Source organism: Pan troglodytes, chromosome 11 (assembly GCF_028858775.2).
Source record: "Pan troglodytes isolate AG18354 chromosome 11, NHGRI_mPanTro3-v2.0_pri, whole genome shotgun sequence".
NCBI lineage: Eukaryota > Metazoa > Chordata > Mammalia > Primates > Hominidae > Pan > Pan troglodytes.
Genome location: NC_072409.2, coordinates 8,571,975 through 8,589,141, shown reverse-complemented (window position 1 = coordinate 8,589,141; position 17,167 = coordinate 8,571,975). Strand labels below are relative to the sequence as shown.

The 17,167-nt window shown below is 57.0% G+C and overlaps 1 protein-coding gene across 13 annotated transcripts in view; it reads left to right on the top strand.

Moving 5' to 3' along the window:
• The window catches only part of USP20 (ubiquitin specific peptidase 20), a 46,543-nt gene extending 31,095 nt beyond the window's left edge, over positions 1 to 15,448 (top strand). For 8 of the 13 annotated variants that reach the window (XM_520313.8, XM_009457492.5, XM_054658461.2 and 5 more), the window contains 16 exons: positions 1,663 to 2,107; positions 2,520 to 2,660; positions 2,970 to 3,085; positions 3,332 to 3,504; positions 4,115 to 4,209; positions 7,136 to 7,169; positions 7,353 to 7,398; positions 8,230 to 8,410; positions 8,483 to 8,609; positions 8,964 to 9,133; positions 9,214 to 9,295; positions 9,753 to 9,861; positions 11,944 to 12,046; positions 13,182 to 13,253; positions 13,719 to 13,895; positions 14,073 to 15,448. In XM_520313.8, the coding sequence (XP_520313.2) occupies positions 1,663 to 2,107; positions 2,520 to 2,660; positions 2,970 to 3,085; positions 3,332 to 3,504; positions 4,115 to 4,209; positions 7,136 to 7,169; positions 7,353 to 7,398; positions 8,230 to 8,410; positions 8,483 to 8,609; positions 8,964 to 9,133; positions 9,214 to 9,295; positions 9,753 to 9,861; positions 11,944 to 12,046; positions 13,182 to 13,253; positions 13,719 to 13,879 (2,055 nt within the window). In that variant the 3' untranslated portion in view covers positions 13,880 to 13,895; positions 14,073 to 15,448. The remainder of the gene's footprint in view (positions 1 to 1,662; positions 2,108 to 2,519; positions 2,661 to 2,969; positions 3,086 to 3,331; positions 3,505 to 4,114; positions 4,210 to 7,135; positions 7,170 to 7,352; positions 7,399 to 8,229; positions 8,411 to 8,482; positions 8,610 to 8,963; positions 9,134 to 9,213; positions 9,296 to 9,752; positions 9,862 to 11,943; positions 12,047 to 13,181; positions 13,254 to 13,718; positions 13,896 to 14,072) is intronic. The other 5 variants (XR_010148826.1, XR_010148830.1, XR_010148827.1 and 2 more) reach the window with 1 other exon arrangement.
• The last annotated feature ends 1,719 nt before the right edge of the window (positions 15,449 to 17,167 follow it).

The following is a 17,167-nucleotide window of genomic DNA, read 5'->3' as shown; positions in this document are numbered from 1 at the left end:
ATGACTAAAATTCACTGAGCACCATTTAAGTGGTCACAACTTAGTCCTCATAGAACTCTCACAAAGTGGGCACTGTTGTCACCCACACGTTACAGGTAAAGAGCTGAGGCTCAGAGAGGTTCTACCCCTCACCCAGGTCACACAGCCCATCCTGGCAGAGATGGCATTCAGGCCTACCTGAGCCCATCCCTCAGCACAGCACCACCCTGACTCTGTGCAAGGCGCCCTGCCGGCTTTCAGCTCTGGGTCAGGATGCCGTTACGGAGGGCCATGCACTGCGGCAGGACTCCATCTGGGCTCCAGCAGAAGCATCCCTTTCTGTGGTTTTAGGATATCGTGTGGGGACACTTCTGAGGCTGAACTGTAGATGCAGCTGCGGGCGCCTCTTAAGGGCCAAAAGACGCTTTCGTGCTTCTGCATGGATTGAGATTTTGGCAAGGAACACGTAGTACTTTTGTTGAAAGGAAGAACCAGAAAGAGAAGTAGATGGCAGATTGAAAGCCTCTTCTTGAAAGGGCCTTTGATTGTGCCTGCCACAGGACACGTGTCCCCTCCCTGATGCAACGTAACCTAGTGGTTCATTCCTCTGATCTTGGAGCCTGACACTTCGCCTTGGGGAGTCCCTCCCGAGCCCTCCCTTCCCTGCACATGAGCAGAGAGAGCCGGGATCCTCTTCCCAGATGTGTGACATGAGGCTGGCTCTGGCTGCTATGTGACCCCTGCCTCCTGGGGATCAGAGCCTGGGCTGAGGGCTGCTTCTAACATCCAGGTCAGGGACTGCTGGGGCTGATTTGGGCTTGGAACCCAAGTCCTTCTCCAATGCCCAGCACCACCCGAGCACCCCCTAGCTGCTGGGGTCTGCTGCCACCACCACGTTCTGACCTCCCAGTGCACCCCTTGTGTGAGCACACAGATCTCAGTGGGGCTCACTGGGCGCCTCTGCCCGAGCCCCTGCTGCCTTGGCTTCCTGCTGTGCTGGTGGCCCAGTCACAGAGTGGTCAGGACAAAATGGTCATTGCTGGGATTTGAGACCCAGGCAGCCTGCAGGGGCAGCTTAGACTGAGTCATGCCCAGGTCTGTGGGAAGGTGAGAGCAGGCAGTGAGGGTATGTGGGGGCTGGCACAGGGACTGAGGGAGCAGGGGGAGCCAGAGGAAGGGTAGAGCATGCAGGCGGTCTGGCCTGTGGGTAGCATGGCTTGGGGCAGGACTCAGGTGAGTCCTCTTTTGGCATCACACTCCCTCATCCTTCCGCCACCTCCCTGCCCACCTCCACTGGTCTCATCTGTAGGGAGAAAGGTGGCTCGGGCTTAATGTGGTACTGCCTCTCTGTCCCTCCCGTGCTGAGCTTGCAGCAGAGGCAGGAGATTCAGAGCCGGAGCCGGGGAGTTGCATGGACCCAGGTGCATACCTGGCTCTGACACTTTCTAGCTGTGTGTCCTGGTAGGTGTCCTTTAGCCTCTCCAATCCTCACTGTTATCCTCAGAAGAATGGGGTTAGGACAGACTGCCATGGGAGGCCGCTGTGGGGGTGAGCAACTCTTCTGCAGGGGGCGCTCATGAGGTCCTCCTAGATGGAGGCTGGCGCTCTCATCAGCCACAGGGCGCTGGAGGCTGGTTCCTCCTGCCTCCAGGGGAGCCCTGTTGATGCAGCCCCTGGTTCTAGGACACCCAAGAGTTCCTTCGCTGCCTGATGGACCAGCTGCACGAGGAGCTCAAGGAGCCGGTGGTGGCCACGGTGGCGCTGACGGAGCCTCGGGACTCAGATTCGAGTGACACAGATGAGAAACGGGAGGGTGACCGGAGCCCATCAGAAGATGAGTTCTTGTCCTGTGACTCGAGCAGTGACCGGGGTGAGGGTGACGGGCAGGGGCGTGGCGGGGGCAGCTCGCAGGCCGAGACGGAGCTGCTGATCCCAGATGAGGCGGGCCGAGCCATCTCTGAGAAGGAGCGGATGAAGGACCGCAAGTTCTCCTGGGGCCAGCAGCGCACAAATTCAGAGCAAGTGGACGAGGACGCTGATGTGGACACTGCCATGGCTGCCCTTGACGACCAGCCCGCGGAGGCCCAGCCCCCGTCACCACGGTCCTCCAGCCCCTGCCGGACGCCAGGTATCAGCTGGCCAGGGACTGCGGGAGGAACCTCAGCCTATGGCCCAGTACCTACCGGGTGCTGAGCGCCGACCTGCAGTAGCCCCCGGGGGACAGGTTCTTCACTAGACCCGAATGACAGTGGGGAAGTCAGCCTCTGGGGGGGCTCAGTGATGTGCCCAGGGTCCCCTAGCTCATAATGCTGGAGCCCAATTCAGAGCCCTCTCCCAGAGCCCTGAGCCTTCCAGCCAGACATGGATTGGACAGGTCTGCTCCGGCCTGTGTGCTGGGGCCAGGAGTGGGCACATGACAGAGGAGACACATTAGGGTCAGGCTTTCGTCCCTTTAGGAGGGGCTGGCAGGTCATCTTCCTGCTCACTCGTGGAGCTGGCCTGGCTGCCCTGGCCCAGCATGGTACCCTCTCTGCCCCCAGAGCCGGACAATGATGCTCACCTACGCAGCTCCTCTCGCCCCTGCAGCCCCGTCCACCACCACGAGGGCCATGCCAAGCTGTCTAGCAGCCCCCCTCGTGCAAGCCCCGTGAGGATGGCACCGTCGTACGTGCTCAAGAAAGGTTCGGGGGGCACAGGGGAGGGTGGGTCAGCTTGAGGCTGGGAGTACAGATTATGCCCGTAGCTGCCTTTCTCATGGCCCCGTGTGGCGGAGGGCAGGGCTATGGGCTCCTCTCAGGTGCACCCCTGAGACACCAGTGTGGGAGCCACGTTTTGCAGAGGAAGACACAGAGGCATGAGATGGTGAATTGCTTACCCAGTCATGTGACTCACGGATGTCACTCCACATCCTGTGAAAGGAAGCCCCAGGGCCCGCACCTCGCCGCGGCCAGGCAGGTGGAGGCTGGGCTAGTCCTGTGCTGTGTCCCCAGCCCAGGTATTGAGTGCTGGCAGCCGGAGGCGGAAGGAGCAGCGCTACCGCAGCGTCATCTCAGACATCTTTGACGGCTCCATTCTCAGCCTCGTGCAGTGTCTCACCTGTGACCGGGTGGGTGCCCCAGGGATGGGGGGAGCTGGGCCAGGCTGCCAGTGGCCTCAGCAGCTCTTACCCTGACTGGGTGCAGGGTGGGCTCTCCACGGGTGCTCCCTGCTTTTATCCAGGGGAGGGCCCTGCCTGCGTGGATCCCCTGTCTATGGCCTGGGGAGTAGTCCCTCTGCCCCTCACCTGCTGCTTGGGGTTTGGGGTGCAGACATTGCCAGAGGATGGGCAGCAGACTGACCTTCAACCCCACAGGTATCCACCACAGTGGAAACATTCCAGGACTTATCACTGCCCATTCCTGGCAAGGAGGACCTGGCCAAGCTCCATTCAGCCATCTACCAGAATGTGCCGGCCAAGCCAGGCGCCTGTGGGGACAGCTATGCCGCCCAGGGCTGGCTGGCCTTCATTGTGGAGTACATCCGACGGTGTGCCCACCTTGCCACTACTGGGCGACACGGGCTGGGCCCTGTCCTGGTTTTCCTGGGCGGGAGACAGTACACAGTGAAGTCCATGCATTTGGGGAACCAGGGAGGTCCTGGGAGGAGCTGGGGGCCGAAGCCTGCAGAGGAGTTGGCTTAATATGCAGGGGATTTCTTGGCTACTTTGAAGTGGCCAGGATTGGATAGTCCCTTGGAGCTGGAGGGTGATGGACAGCAGGGAGGTGACCACGTGGCAGGTTGAAGGGAGGGCAGCAGCAGGACACAGGCCTGGTTGGCGGGAAGGGCAGCAGCTTTCCCAGGGCTGCCTCTTCCTGCCTGAGGCCAGAGACCCGCACGACCCCAGGGAGGGGGTAGCATGATCATGGCCGCAACACAGATGAAGGAGGCCAGGCTTGCGGAGAGATGATGTCACTCGGCCCAGGACACGGACGTGTCTGGCTCCAGGCCTCTGCCCTGACCCGCCGTGCCCGGCTGCTTCTCTGGGCCTTCAGGGTCCTTCTGCGGCTCAGGCCTGACAGACCTCAGCCAGAGTCCCTTCAGCTCCTGTTCTTGCCCAGGCCCTGGCAGCACCCCTGCACTCCTTTTCTGTCTGTAGGTTTGTGGTATCCTGTACCCCCAGCTGGTTTTGGGGGCCTGTCGTCACCCTGGAAGACTGCCTTGCTGCCTTCTTTGCCGCTGATGAGTTAAAGGGTGAGGGGCCTGGCTGGCAAGGGTCGGGGAGGTGGAGGGTTGTGGGGACGGGGGTGTGCAGACCCCAGCAGGCCAGCATGCAGCCCAGGGCTTGTGGGATGCACAGCCAGGCTAGACTTGGCTTCCAAGGTTGATCCCATCAGATACCCATGCCCACTGCCAGCCACGCTGGACCAGGGCCACGTGCTATCCCAACCCCATCATCTTGCAGCTCTTGAGTGTTTACTTATTTTTATTTTTACCAATTTGGTGGGCAAAAATGATGTATGTTAATTTTTCATTTCCTTGATTACTGATGAGTTTCTACATTTTTTGTTAAATATACACTCTCTATGTATTTATTTAAACATTGCCCATTCCTGTTCTTGTTCTTTTTCTCCGTTGGCTATTTGGCATCTAAACCTTTGGGAAAACTCTCTCTTTTTTTTTTTATTTCCAATTTTCAATTGCGATAAAATACACAAAATGTAAAATTTACCACCATAACCATTGTAAATGCTATTTTTAACAGAAAGTGCACAGTCGAGTAGTGTTAAATACATGCACATGGTCACGCAGCCATCCTCCCCATTCATTTCCAGAACTTTTCCATCTTGCAAACCTGAAACTCAGTATCCGTGAAACAGCTCCCTACTCCCACCTCCCAGCCCCTGGCAACCTCCACATTCAAGTCTGTGAATGTGACTACTCTAAAGGCCTCATAGAAGTGGAATTATACAGTACTTGCCATTTTGTGACTGACGGCTTTTACTGAGCATAACGTCCTTAGGGTTCATCCATGTTGCAGCGTGCGTCAGAATGCCCTGCCTTTTGTATGCTGGTTATTTATTGTTCCATTGTGTGGATGGCTGGGGCCTTTCTGCTTATTCGTTCATCCATCAGTGGACACTCAGGCCGCTTCCCTGTTAGCTATTGTGAGGAATGCTGCTCTGACCGTGGGTGTGCACACCTCTCTTCTTTCATCCCTTTGGGTCTATGCCTATTTTTAATTTCTCGAGGAGCCACTGTACTGGGTTCCACAGTGGCCACCCCATTTCACATTCCCACCAGTGACGCACAAGAGTTCCAGTTTCTCCACATCGTCGTCCACACTCATTTTGTTTACTTTTTTGATGGGAGTCAACCTCATGGGTATGAGGTGGTATCTCATTGTGCGTTTTTTTTGTTTTGTTTTGTTTTGTTTTTGAGATGGATTCTCTCTCTTGACGCCCAGGCTGGAGTGCAATGGCATGATCTCGGCTTATTGCAACCTCCGCCTCCTGGGTTTAAGCGATTCTCCTGCCTCAGCCTCCTGAGTAGCTGGGATTACAGGCACGTGCCACCACGGCCGGCTAATTTTTGTATTTTTAGTAGAATGGGTTTCACCATGTTGGCCAGGCTGGTCTTGAACTCCTGACCTCAGGTGATCCGCCTGCCTTGGTCTCCCAAAGTGCTGGGATTACAGGCGCGAGCCACTGCACCCAGCCTCATTGTGGTTTTGATTTGCATTTCCTAATGATAGTGATGTTAAGTGTCTTTTCATATGCTTGTTGGCCATTTGTAAGTGTTTGGAAAAACATCTATGTGAGTGTTTTGCCTATTTTGTTTTTTGTTGCTTGTTATAGGGATTCTTTTTTTTCTTGAGACAGAGTCTCACTTTGTCACCCAGGCTGGAGTGCAATGGCATGATCTTGGTCACTGCAGCCTCCGCCTCCTGGGTGCAAGCAGTCCTCCCATCTCAGCCTCCCGAGTAGCTGGGATTATAGGCACGTGCCACCACACCTGGCTAATTTTTGTATTGTTAGTAGAGATGGGGTTTTGCCATGTTGGCCAGGTTGGTCTTGAACTCCTGACCTCAAATGGATTTGCTGCCTTGGCCTCCCAAAGTGCTGGGATTACAGGTGTGAGCCACGGCGCCGGCCTCGTTAGTTAGAGGAGTTCTTTATGTGTCCAGATACGTGACTTATAACTCTGTCCTCCCATCCTGTAGGGTGCGTTTCATTCTGTGGTTTGTGTCTTTTGCTTTGGTTGCCTGCACCTTTGGTGTTGTGTTTCAGAGATCATCACCAGATCCAATGTCATGAAGCTTTTTTCCTACTTTTCTCCTAAAAGTTTTATAGTTTTAGGTCTTATATTGAGATCTTTGATCCCATTTTGACTTAATTTTCACAGTGTGCATGGAGGGGGAAACTATACATTAAGATTTTAAGCCGGTCATGGTGGCGTGTACCTGTGATCCCAGCTACTCTGGAGGCTGAGGGTCCCCTAAGCCTAGGAGTTCGGGACCAGCCTGGGCAACATAGCAAGACCCTATCTCAAAAAAATTGTTTCAAATACATTTTCTGTAATTAATGTTGCACTTCCCCCCCACCTCCATTTTGCCTTTTGCCTTTTAATTTTGCTTTTGGTGGTATCTTACAGATGTTGAAGTATTTCTAGGGTCAAATATATCCATTTCTCCCTTGTATGGATTCTGGCTGTGGGGCCCAGCCAGGACCTTCCCTCCCTCCAGTACCTCTCAGGTTTTATTTCTTTTTCTTTTTCTTCTTCTTCTTATTTTTTTTTGAGATGGAGTTTTACTCTGTCGCCCAGGCTGGAGTGCAGTGGCATCAGCTCACTGCAGCCTCTGCCCTGAGCCCCCCAGGTTCGAGCGATTCTCCTACCTCAGCCTCCTGAGTAGCTGGGATTACAGGCACGCACCACCACGTCCAGCTAATTTTTGTATTTTTAGTAGAGATGGGGTTTCGCCATGTTGGCCAGGCTGGCCTCGAACTCCTGACCTCAGGGGATCCGCCCGCCTCGGCCTCCCAAAGTGCTAGGATTACACGCATGAGCCACCATGCCCGGCCAGGTTTTATTTCTTAAGCAGAAATCATTATAATCACTTTTTTTTGCTCCCTCATTTTGCATCCTTGCTAACCTCTGACCCTTTGTTTTACTGCCCTAGGTGACAACATGTACAGCTGTGAGCGGTGTAAGAAGTAAGTGAGCCTTCCACCGCCTTTTCCCTAACTGCCGTTTCTGTGCCCTACATATTCCCCTTGGGTTCCTGCAGAGAGCCCCCCACAATCCTGCCTTCCCAGAAGGGAGCCGGGTGGAGGGCTGCTCCCCTGGCCCCTGGCCCTGATGCCGGACACTGATGCTGGCTCGTGCTTCCTCCCCAGGCTGCGGAACGGAGTGAAGTACTGCAAAGTCCTGCGGTTGCCCGAGGTGAGCCGGCGGCCTCGGCAGCCTCCTCCTCAGCTATCTCGGGATGCACACCAGCACACACCAGGCAGGGGCTGAGCCCGCTCCACTGCTCGGGCACTTCTGTGCTGCAGGGGCCGTGGAGACTCCATAGCTTTGGCTGAGAAACCTCTGGGAAGGGTTGGCAGGGGGCACATTTTTCCGACTGTGACTTGGTGCCCTCTCTCGGTAGCCTCAGCACATGTTGTCTAACATGTTGTGTGAGGGCCCAATGGGAGGCAGGCGTGTGGGACACTGGGTTACCACCCCCAGTGAGACAGCTATGGCTCCTGCCAGCTGCAGAGTGGCGGGAGGAGAGCTGGCCCAGCCGGGGCTGTTGCCAGGGGTCTTTCTGAGGAGTGACATCTGAGTGAGGCCTGGAGGGTGTAGGCTGGTGTCAGCGTCGTGGATGGAAGGCACAGAAGGAACAGACAAAACCCCAGTGCAGAAGCAGGCTTGTCCGCACCAAGGAAGGCACGTGTGGCTGGAGCAAAGAGGAGAGGGCCCTGGCAGAGGGGGCCCAGGATGGGGCTGTGGTGGCTCGGGGAGGCTTTGTGGCTTCTCAAAGGCAGTGCCGACAGAACTGGTAAACTTGATGGCTCATTGCAGCTCTTGGGGTCCAGTTCTTAGCAGTGGAGCTGGGAGTGATCTGTGTGACTTAGAGCGAGCCCAGTCTGGCCCCCACGTGGAACTCTTGGATTTGTTCCAATGGAGTCAGCTTGCATGATCCCATCAGCTGTCCTGGGCCCGTGGGCAAGGCTGCGAGGGTCCGCGTCATTTCTTCCTAGATGACCGGCGCTCTCTCTGTCCCCGCAGATCCTGTGCATTCACCTAAAGCGCTTTCGGCACGAGGTGATGTACTCATTCAAGATCAACAGCCACGTCTCCTTCCCCCTCGAGGGGCTCGACCTGCGCCCCTTCCTTGCCAAGGAGTGCACATCCCAGATCACCACCTACGACCTCCTCTCGGTCATCTGCCACCACGGCACGGCAGGCAGTGAGTCATGTCCCCTCCCCTGCCGTCCCCATCCGCTAGGATCCCTGTGACCCGTCTGCTCTGCCGCCGCAGGTGGGCACTACATCGCCTACTGCCAGAACGTGATCAATGGGCAGTGGTACGAGTTTGATGACCAGTACGTCACAGAAGTCCACGAGACAGTGGTGCAGAACGCTGAGGGCTACGTACTCTTCTACAGGTGGGCGCCAGGCCGGGCCTGGTGGACGAACCTCACCATCCCCGTCCCCTGGGACCCGTGGGCCTTCTGGGTGTGTGTAGGGGACAGCGCCTGGATTAAGCCAGGGAAGTAAGGACTTGGATTGTTAAGAAACAGCCCTCTGGCTGCTGTAGGGAACCCAGGAAGGCAGCTTGGAGCCTTCTCCAGGGCCCTGGCCGGCGGCACAGGGGGCTGCTCACATGTCCAGGACCCTTGAGGGACCCAGGAGGTGGTGGACAGGGCCGGTAGCCCGAGGTGCACTGGGATGGGGGCTCTGCATGTGTCTGAAGGTGGCAGCCGTCAGGCACAGCTTCTCGCCCCCTCCTCACCCCACAGGAAGAGCAGCGAGGAGGCCGTGCGGGAGCGACAGCAGGTGGTGTCCCTGGCCGCCATGCGGGAGCCCAGCCTGCTGCGGTTCTACGTGTCCCGCGAGTGGCTCAACAAGTTCAACACCTTCGCGGAGCCAGGCCCCATCACCAACCAGACCTTCCTCTGCTCCCACGGAGGTGAGGCGCCCCCTGTGGTGGGAGAGCAGGGTGGGCAGGTGGGCCGAGCCACAGCTTCGCTCCCTGTACCTTCTTCCCAGGCATCCCGCCCCACAAATACCACTACATCGACGACCTGGTGGTCATCCTGCCCCAGAACGTCTGGGAGCACCTGTACAACAGGTGAGAGCCTGGGAGGCCAACTTGTCTCCGTCCTGTCCAGGGCCCAGCTGGGCAGGGAAAGAGGGGAGGGCAGGGAAGGAATGCCACCAGGACCCCACACCACACTCTGGCCTCCACGCGGGCAGCACAGAGCCACCTTCACTTGTCTCATGGAGAATGACACATGTCGTTTGTGGGAATCCGCTTGGATCCTTCCAGCAGCAAGGGACAGGAAACTGGCTGAAGCACAGCTGAGTGTGTTGGCCATCTGCCCTTCAGCCTTGAAGCAGGACCTCCCTTGGGCTGTGGGCGCGCTGCTCCGTTGCAGGCTCTGTGGTGCTCACACAGAGGTGCATGCAGGCCTGCGACAGCGCTGAGGGGGCACTGATGGCTTGAGGGGGAAGTGGAAGGCAGTGATCACTCTCCCCTCCCTGGTACCCCGCTCAGGCCGTGTCTCTCTCTCCCACCCTGGGCACAGATTCGGGGGTGGCCCCGCCGTGAACCACCTGTACGTGTGCTCCATCTGCCAGGTGGAGATCGAGGCACTGGCCAAGCGCAGGAGGATCGAGATCGACACCTTCATCAAGGTGCGTGTGGCGAGGGGGCGGCTCTGCCAGCCTCTGCCTGGGGCAGCTGTGGACTTGGGGACAGAAGAATCCTGTGCAGTCCCTGAGCAAGTTTGAAAGCAGTCTTTTGAGGCTGGGCATGGTGGCTCACACCTGTAATCCCAGCACTTTGGGAGGCTGAGACGAACAGATCACTTGAGGTCAGGAGTTTGAAACCAGCCTGGCCAACATGGCGAAACCCCATCTCTACTAAAAATACAAAAATTAGCTGGGCATGGTGGCGGGTGCCTGTAATCCCAGCTACTTGGGAGGCTGAGGCAGGATAATCGCTTGAACCTGGGAGGCGGAGGTTTCAGTGAGCTGAGATTGTGCCACTGCGCTCCAGCCTGGGCAACCGAGTAAGACTCCATCTCAAAAAAAGAAAAAGAAAAGAAAGGAGTCTTCTGCGGGGAACTAGATGGCCAGGTGTCTAGGAGGGCTTTTCCTGGTGGGAGGGTTGGCTTGAGTAAGTGAAGCCTCATCGCCCGGGTGCTGTTGAGCTTAAAGAACCATTAGATGGATCCCATTCTCAGCCTTGGCTGTGTTATTTTGGGCTGAATCATTCTTTATTGTGGGGCCGTCCTATGCATTGTAGGATGTTTAGCAGCGTTCTTGGCCTCTACCCACTAGTGCTAGTGACAACCAAAATGACCTCCAGAGATTGCCAAGGGTCCCCTGGGGTGCAGAGTACCCTCCCTGCCCTGGGCGAGAACCACTGGGCTCTACAGACTGCCCAAGATAAAGCAGGAAGTGAAAACCAAGGTGCAAACCAGGACTCAAGTGTGACTGTGTTTAGAAGAGGGACTTCTGTGAGGGAGCTGAGTGCAGGCGAGGCTGCTGGCACACTCCCTCCCTGCCACGCTACTTCTAACAGGGTTAGGACGTGTTCCACTCACAGGGAGGGCCTGGTGAGAGACACTGAGGGACGCCCGTGCTTTTTGGCCATTAGGAAATGATTCTGCTGCCTGGGCATGGTGGCTCACGCCTGTGATCCCAGCACTTTGGGAGGCCGAGGCAGGTGGATCACTTGAGCCCAGGAGTTCAAGACCAACCTGGCCAACATGGCGAAACCCCATCTCTACAAACAATACAAAAATTAGCCAGGCATGGTGATGTGTACCTGTAGTCCCCGCTACCTGGAGGGCTGAGTGAGTTGGGAGGATCACCTAAGCCTGGGAGGTTGAGGCTGCAGTGAGCCGTGATCATGCCGCTGCACCCCAGCCTGGGCAATAGAGTGAGACCCTGTCTCAGAACACAAACAAAAAAGAGACTGTCAGGGCTGGGCCTAGTGGTATGCACCTGTGGTCCAACCTACTCAGGAGGCTGAGGTGGGAGGATCACTTGAGCCCAGGAGGTCAAGGCTGCAGTGAGCCATGATTGTGCCGCTGCACTCCCGCCTGGGCACAGAGTGAGACCACCCCCCATCTCGAAAAAGAAAATGCTCCTGTCAGAAGGAGAGCTGCCTCTCTGAGCAGATAGGCACATTCTATTCAACCGGAGAAAATTAGCATCTCCCAGGCCGGGCGCAGTGGTTCATGCCTGTAATCCCAGCACTTTTGAGAGGTCGAGGTGGGCGGATCACCTGAGGTCAGGAGTTCAAGACCAGCCTGGCCAACATGGCGAAACCCCATCTCTACTAAAAACACAAAAAGTAGCCAGGTGGTGGCACACACCTGTAATCCCAGCTACTCAAGAGGCTGAGGTGGGAGAATCGCTTGAACCTGGGAGGCAGAGGTTGCAGTAAGCCGAGATCGCGCCACTGCACTCCAGCCTGGGTGACAGAGTGAGACTCCTTCTCAAAAAGTAGAATCTCCCTTGTGGTCTCAGTTGGGTCAAACAGTTATTGAAGAGACCCACAAAATGTTACCACCGTCCTCTCTGAGCGATGGGTGTGTTCATTTTGTTTGAGCTTGTCTGGGGGTTTGATTTCTCACCTTGAGTATCTGGTGTTTTTGTAAGACTCTTGGGTGAGGGACTGGGGCAGGGGCATTTGGGAAATCCTTGCTGAAGGTAAATAGAGACTGACCTGCCCTCTGTCTCCTCCCGTCCCTGCCCGCCTGCCAGTTGAACAAGGCCTTCCAGGCCGAGGAGTCGCCGGGCGTCATCTACTGCATCAGCATGCAGTGGTTCCGGGAGTGGGAGGCGTTCGTCAAGGGGAAGGACAACGGTGAGCTGAGGGGGACCTGGCACTTACCTGCCCTGGGGGCCTCCTGGGAGATGGGATGCTGGCAGGGGAGGGATGGCACACAGGGGCTCCTGCAGGCCCCATGCCTGCCCCTGGGTGCCACCCATCCAGGGTGAACAGAGAGCATGGGGCTCTGCCAGTCCCCAGTGGGGATCACTGTCCCCACCCAGAGGCAGGAAGCTGCTCCTGCTCTGCGCCCCCTCCCCTTCTCCACTCCCTGCCATGCCAAGCAAGCTGCTCTGCCCTCCTGCAAGGCCCTTTCCTCAGGGGAGTGTGTCGCCCGAAATGACAGATTTGTCATCTGACTCCTTGGATTTAGAGAGGTGGAGACAGGCCCCATCACAAGGAAGCTCCCAGGGTCCCCCAAGTCCCCAGTGAAGAACAGCAGAACCAAGCCATGGAAGCCCACAGGCTCTAAACTATTAAACCTGCATTACAAATTTCGGTTGGGGCGCCCTCGGAGCAGAATCCAACCTGTGGCTCCGGGGCCCGGCAGGGTGGGTAGAGCCCATGGTTCTGCTCACGGGACCCTTGGTGTGGAGCATGAGCACCCACCTATGCTTGGGAAGGGAGGCCTCATTGTCATCCCGCTGGTCGGGGAAGGTGCCAGGGCCACCGTGAGGCCTCTCTGGTGGTGGCTAAGGCCTTCAGCATGGCTGTGGTTGAGAATGTAGCTCCGGAGCCCTCGCCCTGGCCTGGACGCTGGCCTTGCCTTCTACCAGCTATGACCTGAGTGGTTACTTCACCTGCCCAGGCCTCGGCTCTGTCTCTGTAAACCTCTGTCTTGTCCTGTGGTTGCCGAGGCTAAATGAGATAGCTGGGCAGAGGGGAAGGGGCGTGGTGAGCGGCAGCTGCCAGCAGAGATAAGGGCATGGGCCACCCACCGCAGCTCCTGCGGCCAGCACAGAGTCTGAGACCATCTCGTGTGTCCTGGAAATTCCCTCTGCTGGGTCCTCAGACTGCCACAGAGGAGCATTGGGTGGCTCAGGCACCTCATCCATTAGAGACTTCACGCTGACCCCCAGGCCTGGGGCGGCCCCACTTGGGATGGCTCTGCTGCTGTGGAGGGTGGAGGGCATGGCAGGGGCTGAACCCGAGCCCACTGTGTCTGTTGCAGAGCCCCCCGGGCCCATTGACAACAGCAGGATTGCACAGGTCAAAGGAAGCGGCCACGTCCAGCTGAAGCAGGGTGAGTTCCCCCCGGGGTCAGCCAGGCTCCTCTCTGCCCTTCCTGGCTGCCAGGCTGCTGCCCAGTCCCGTCCTTCCAGGAGCCCCCTTACCACCTGTCTTAGAGTCAGGCTGAGACGTCCACCTGAGTCCAGACCCAGGCGGCTGAGAGATGGCCCAAGGGGCTTGGTCTCTGCTTGTGTCCTCCAGGTCCCACCCCTCTGCCTGCTGCTGGCCTTGCCCACCCTGCTGTTTATGTCAGCCCCACCCCCAGGAACAAGGGACACAGCCAGAGATGTGTTATCCGGGGCCCTTAGCGGGATGGACATTCCTCTGGGAAATCCTGGTTTCCATCTGACAGCTTTGCATAGAAGCCCTGATTGCCATCTTCCCGCTTCGGGGCCTGGCCCTGCGGAGCCCCCACTGCCCAGGCTGGTGGCTTCCTTGAGGCAAAGGTGAGCCTAGGGGTGCCTCTCGTGCCCTGCAGGAGCTGACTACGGGCAGATTTCGGAGGAGACCTGGACCTACCTGAACAGCCTGTATGGAGGTGGCCCCGAGATTGCCATCCGCCAGAGCGTGGCGCAGCCGCTGGGCCCAGAGAGCCTGCACGGGGAGCAGAAGATCGAAGCCGAGACGCGGGCTGTGTGATCTGCTGGGCTCGTCTGTAAGTCGCCCCGGCTGGTCCCTCCATGGCACTCTGGGTCCTCTCCTCACTCTCCAGAGACCCTCACATGTCCTTTTGAACATCCAAAGAGCAGGTCCCTGAAAGCACCTTCCTGGAGGCTGTGGGAGGGCCCTGGACATGGCCCGGCCCCACTGCTGAGTGCCCGTGTCCCCACAGCCCCACGTGCCCCACCCCGCGGAAGGCGTGTTTGTGCCCAGAAGAGAGGCCGGGCTGCTGCAGAACCCCGCCGTGTAAAGAGGCAGAAAAGTTGGTTTGGTTCGCAGTGAGTAACGCTGCAACTAGAAAATATATGCACTTCAGGCTTGTTGAAACGACCAAGACTCTGTGACGTTAATTTGGGTCTTTGTCCTGGCAGTGCCTCTGCCAGTCACTGTCATCGTTGTGTCCCCCACAACTGTCCTCTTGCTAGCTCGGCCCAGCTTTGTCCCTGGAGCCCGATGCTACCCCTGTCAGACAGAGGCTGCGGCCTGGGCCAGAGTCAGGGAGTAGCTGCTGCTTCACGGCGTCTCCACTGTGCTATTGGCCCGGACCCCCGAAGACTTGGAGGGAGCTGCTCAGGGCCGGTGAGCGCAGCCAGAAGCCCTGGCCAGTGAGGAGCTCACAGGTCCTCCCTGGTGGTCCCGCCGCACCTCTGCATCTCCTGGGCGTCACCAGGAAGGCTCTGAAGTCCCGGGCTGCTCTCAGCACTTCTCCTGCAGACTGAAGACTCTGGACTCATTGCTGATTGGAACACCAGGAGGAGGTTGGATTTCTGCCAGTGGGGGATGTTTCTGGAGGCAGCTGGTCCCCCACACCGCGTCCTGCTGAGCCTGCCCCCTGGATTGGCTGTAATTTGCCTCGAAGTTCAGCAGTGCATCTTCATGGGAAATTTGCTGAGCCCCCACCAGGGAACCAGATGATGAAACAGGGATACCTCACAGCTTGGCCATTTGCTGCAAAGGCAGCTTCCCGAGCTGATGCTAAAGAAGACAGACTTTCCCTTCGTCCCAGCAGCAGCAGTGCGGAGCCCGCCTGGAGGCATGTGGGGGCTGTGCAGGGTGCAGCGCTCAGGTGGATCCTGGGAAGCAGCCTCTGGATGCTGAGTGGAGGGAGCCACTGAGCACAGCAAGGCACCAAAGCCCCTGGAGAAACCGCCAGGGCGAGGTGCGGCCATCATCAGGGTCAAAGCAGACGGGGCGTGGGTGGGGAAGGGGCTCTGGGACCAGACCCCCCACACTACTGCGTCTTTGTTTCTATCAGTCTTTGTAGAAGCAGATGGTGGTGGAAATTCCAGCAGGTGGGTCCCGCAGAGGCCCTGAGGCCTCACTTTTCGAATCTTCTGTCCCAGATCCTGCTCCCTCCCTGCTGAGCCTGGGGTTCCCCTGGCATTGGCCCCAGCCTTCTGAAAGCTGGCGCTGCAGCCAGAGGCCACACGCTGCACTGTCGCGACGCAGAGAGGCTTCTGTGCAGGCTGGGATCGGGCCCCATGTCTGTGCTGTCTAGTTTGTGTTCAAAATGTCAGAATAAACACAGAATAAACGTTCCCACGGCCACACTGTCGTCTCTCCTTCACTGCAGTTCTGTTACTGGAGGGAAGGTGAGGCTCTCCGCCACGGGGACAGCCCGCCAAGCCCTGGGGCTCACATTGCAGATCACCAGGCCCAGGAGGGGGCTTTCCATGTGGCTTTCTGAAACCAGAGACCACCTGGAGGCTGTGGAGGCGAGCAGAAGAGGGGACCCAGCTGCTATAAAGGCCTATTGGCATCTCCTTTCCTGGAATCAGCCCCAGCCTCAGAGAAGTAGGGCCAGATGTGGCCAGTGATGGAGGCCAGCACATCCCACAGGCTAGTCTCCCTCCGGCCACCCAGACAGGCGGCTCCAGAGTGGCCGTGAGCAGGGGCTTACCTCCCCTTTGCACACTGGCCCTGGGCGTTCAGCAATACTGGTGTTCAGTAGTCTTGAGTTTTTTGTTGGGTCTCATTTTGGGGGAGAGAAGAACTTGAGATTTTTATATATAACTTATCAACATTTATTTGTGAAATCCCATCGTTGCAGGAAAAAGGGGTTCCGATCCAGACCCCTAGAGACGGTTCTTGGATCTCATGCAGGAAGAAACTCAAGGTGAGTCGCAGAGTTCACTGAGAAGAGTTTGCTGAAAGCTGCTCAGGTATAGAGTAGAGCGTCCTCAGAAAGCAAGCGGAGGGATGCCCGTTGCTGTTTTCAACTCCTCTTATGTAGGGGTCTTAGCTATAGAAAAGCTACGCTGTGTCTGTCAGATGGGCTGACAGCCTGACGCAGTGGATCGCTCTGTTGATTTAAAGAAAGCCATCCTTGGCATCTTAGTGCATAAACACATGGAAGCCTCACTGTGGTCATCTTCAAGCACACACTGTTGTGCGGCATCTGAACCTTCTCCACCGTAGGAGTTTGTCCTTGCAGGCGTTATGTAGCTGCTTCCTCAGACGTAAACATCTTAGGTTGTGACTGGCCTGGACTGTGCCTAATTTTTTGTTTTTTGAGATGGAGGCTCGCTATGTTGCTCAGGCTGGGGTGCAGTGGCGCGATCTCGGCTCACAGCAACCTCCGCCTCCCAGGTTCAAGTGATTCTCCTGCCTCAGCCTCCCAAGTAGCTGGAATTACAAGCGTGTGTCACCACACCTGGCTAAGTTTTGTATTTTTAGGAGAGACAAGGTTTCACCATGTTAGCCAGGCTGGTCTCGAACTCCTGACCTCAAGCGATCTGCCTACCTCGGCCTCTCAAAGTGCTGGGATTACAGGTGTGAGCCACCGGGCCCGGCCTCCCTTGCTAGTTTTAGGTGGAGCCGAACTCAAAATGATGTCACCCTGGCTCCCCTAGGCTTCTGCTTCCCTACTGCTATCAGATACGAGTGTACAGAAACATTTCAGCATATGCAAGGAGAACACGGTGACAAGGAACCAAGATGACACATTGCCAGTTCCATGGAAAGCCCCGGGCCCCTCCGGAGTCGGCCACCTTGCCTGACCCCAGAGGTGGCTCTTTGCATGTGGTTCCCTCATCCCGCCTTTTTTTTTTTTCCTGAAAAAAGCTTCATTTTATTATTATTTTTTGAGACAGAGTCTCGCTCTGTTGCCCAGGCTGGAGTGCAGTGGTATAATCTCAACTCACTGCAACCTCTGCCTCCTGGGGTTCAAGTAGTTCTCCTGCCTCAGCCTCTGGAGTAGCTGGGTCTACAGGCATGTGCCACGACGCCTGGCTAATTTTATTTTTTATTTTTTTTATCTTTAGTAGA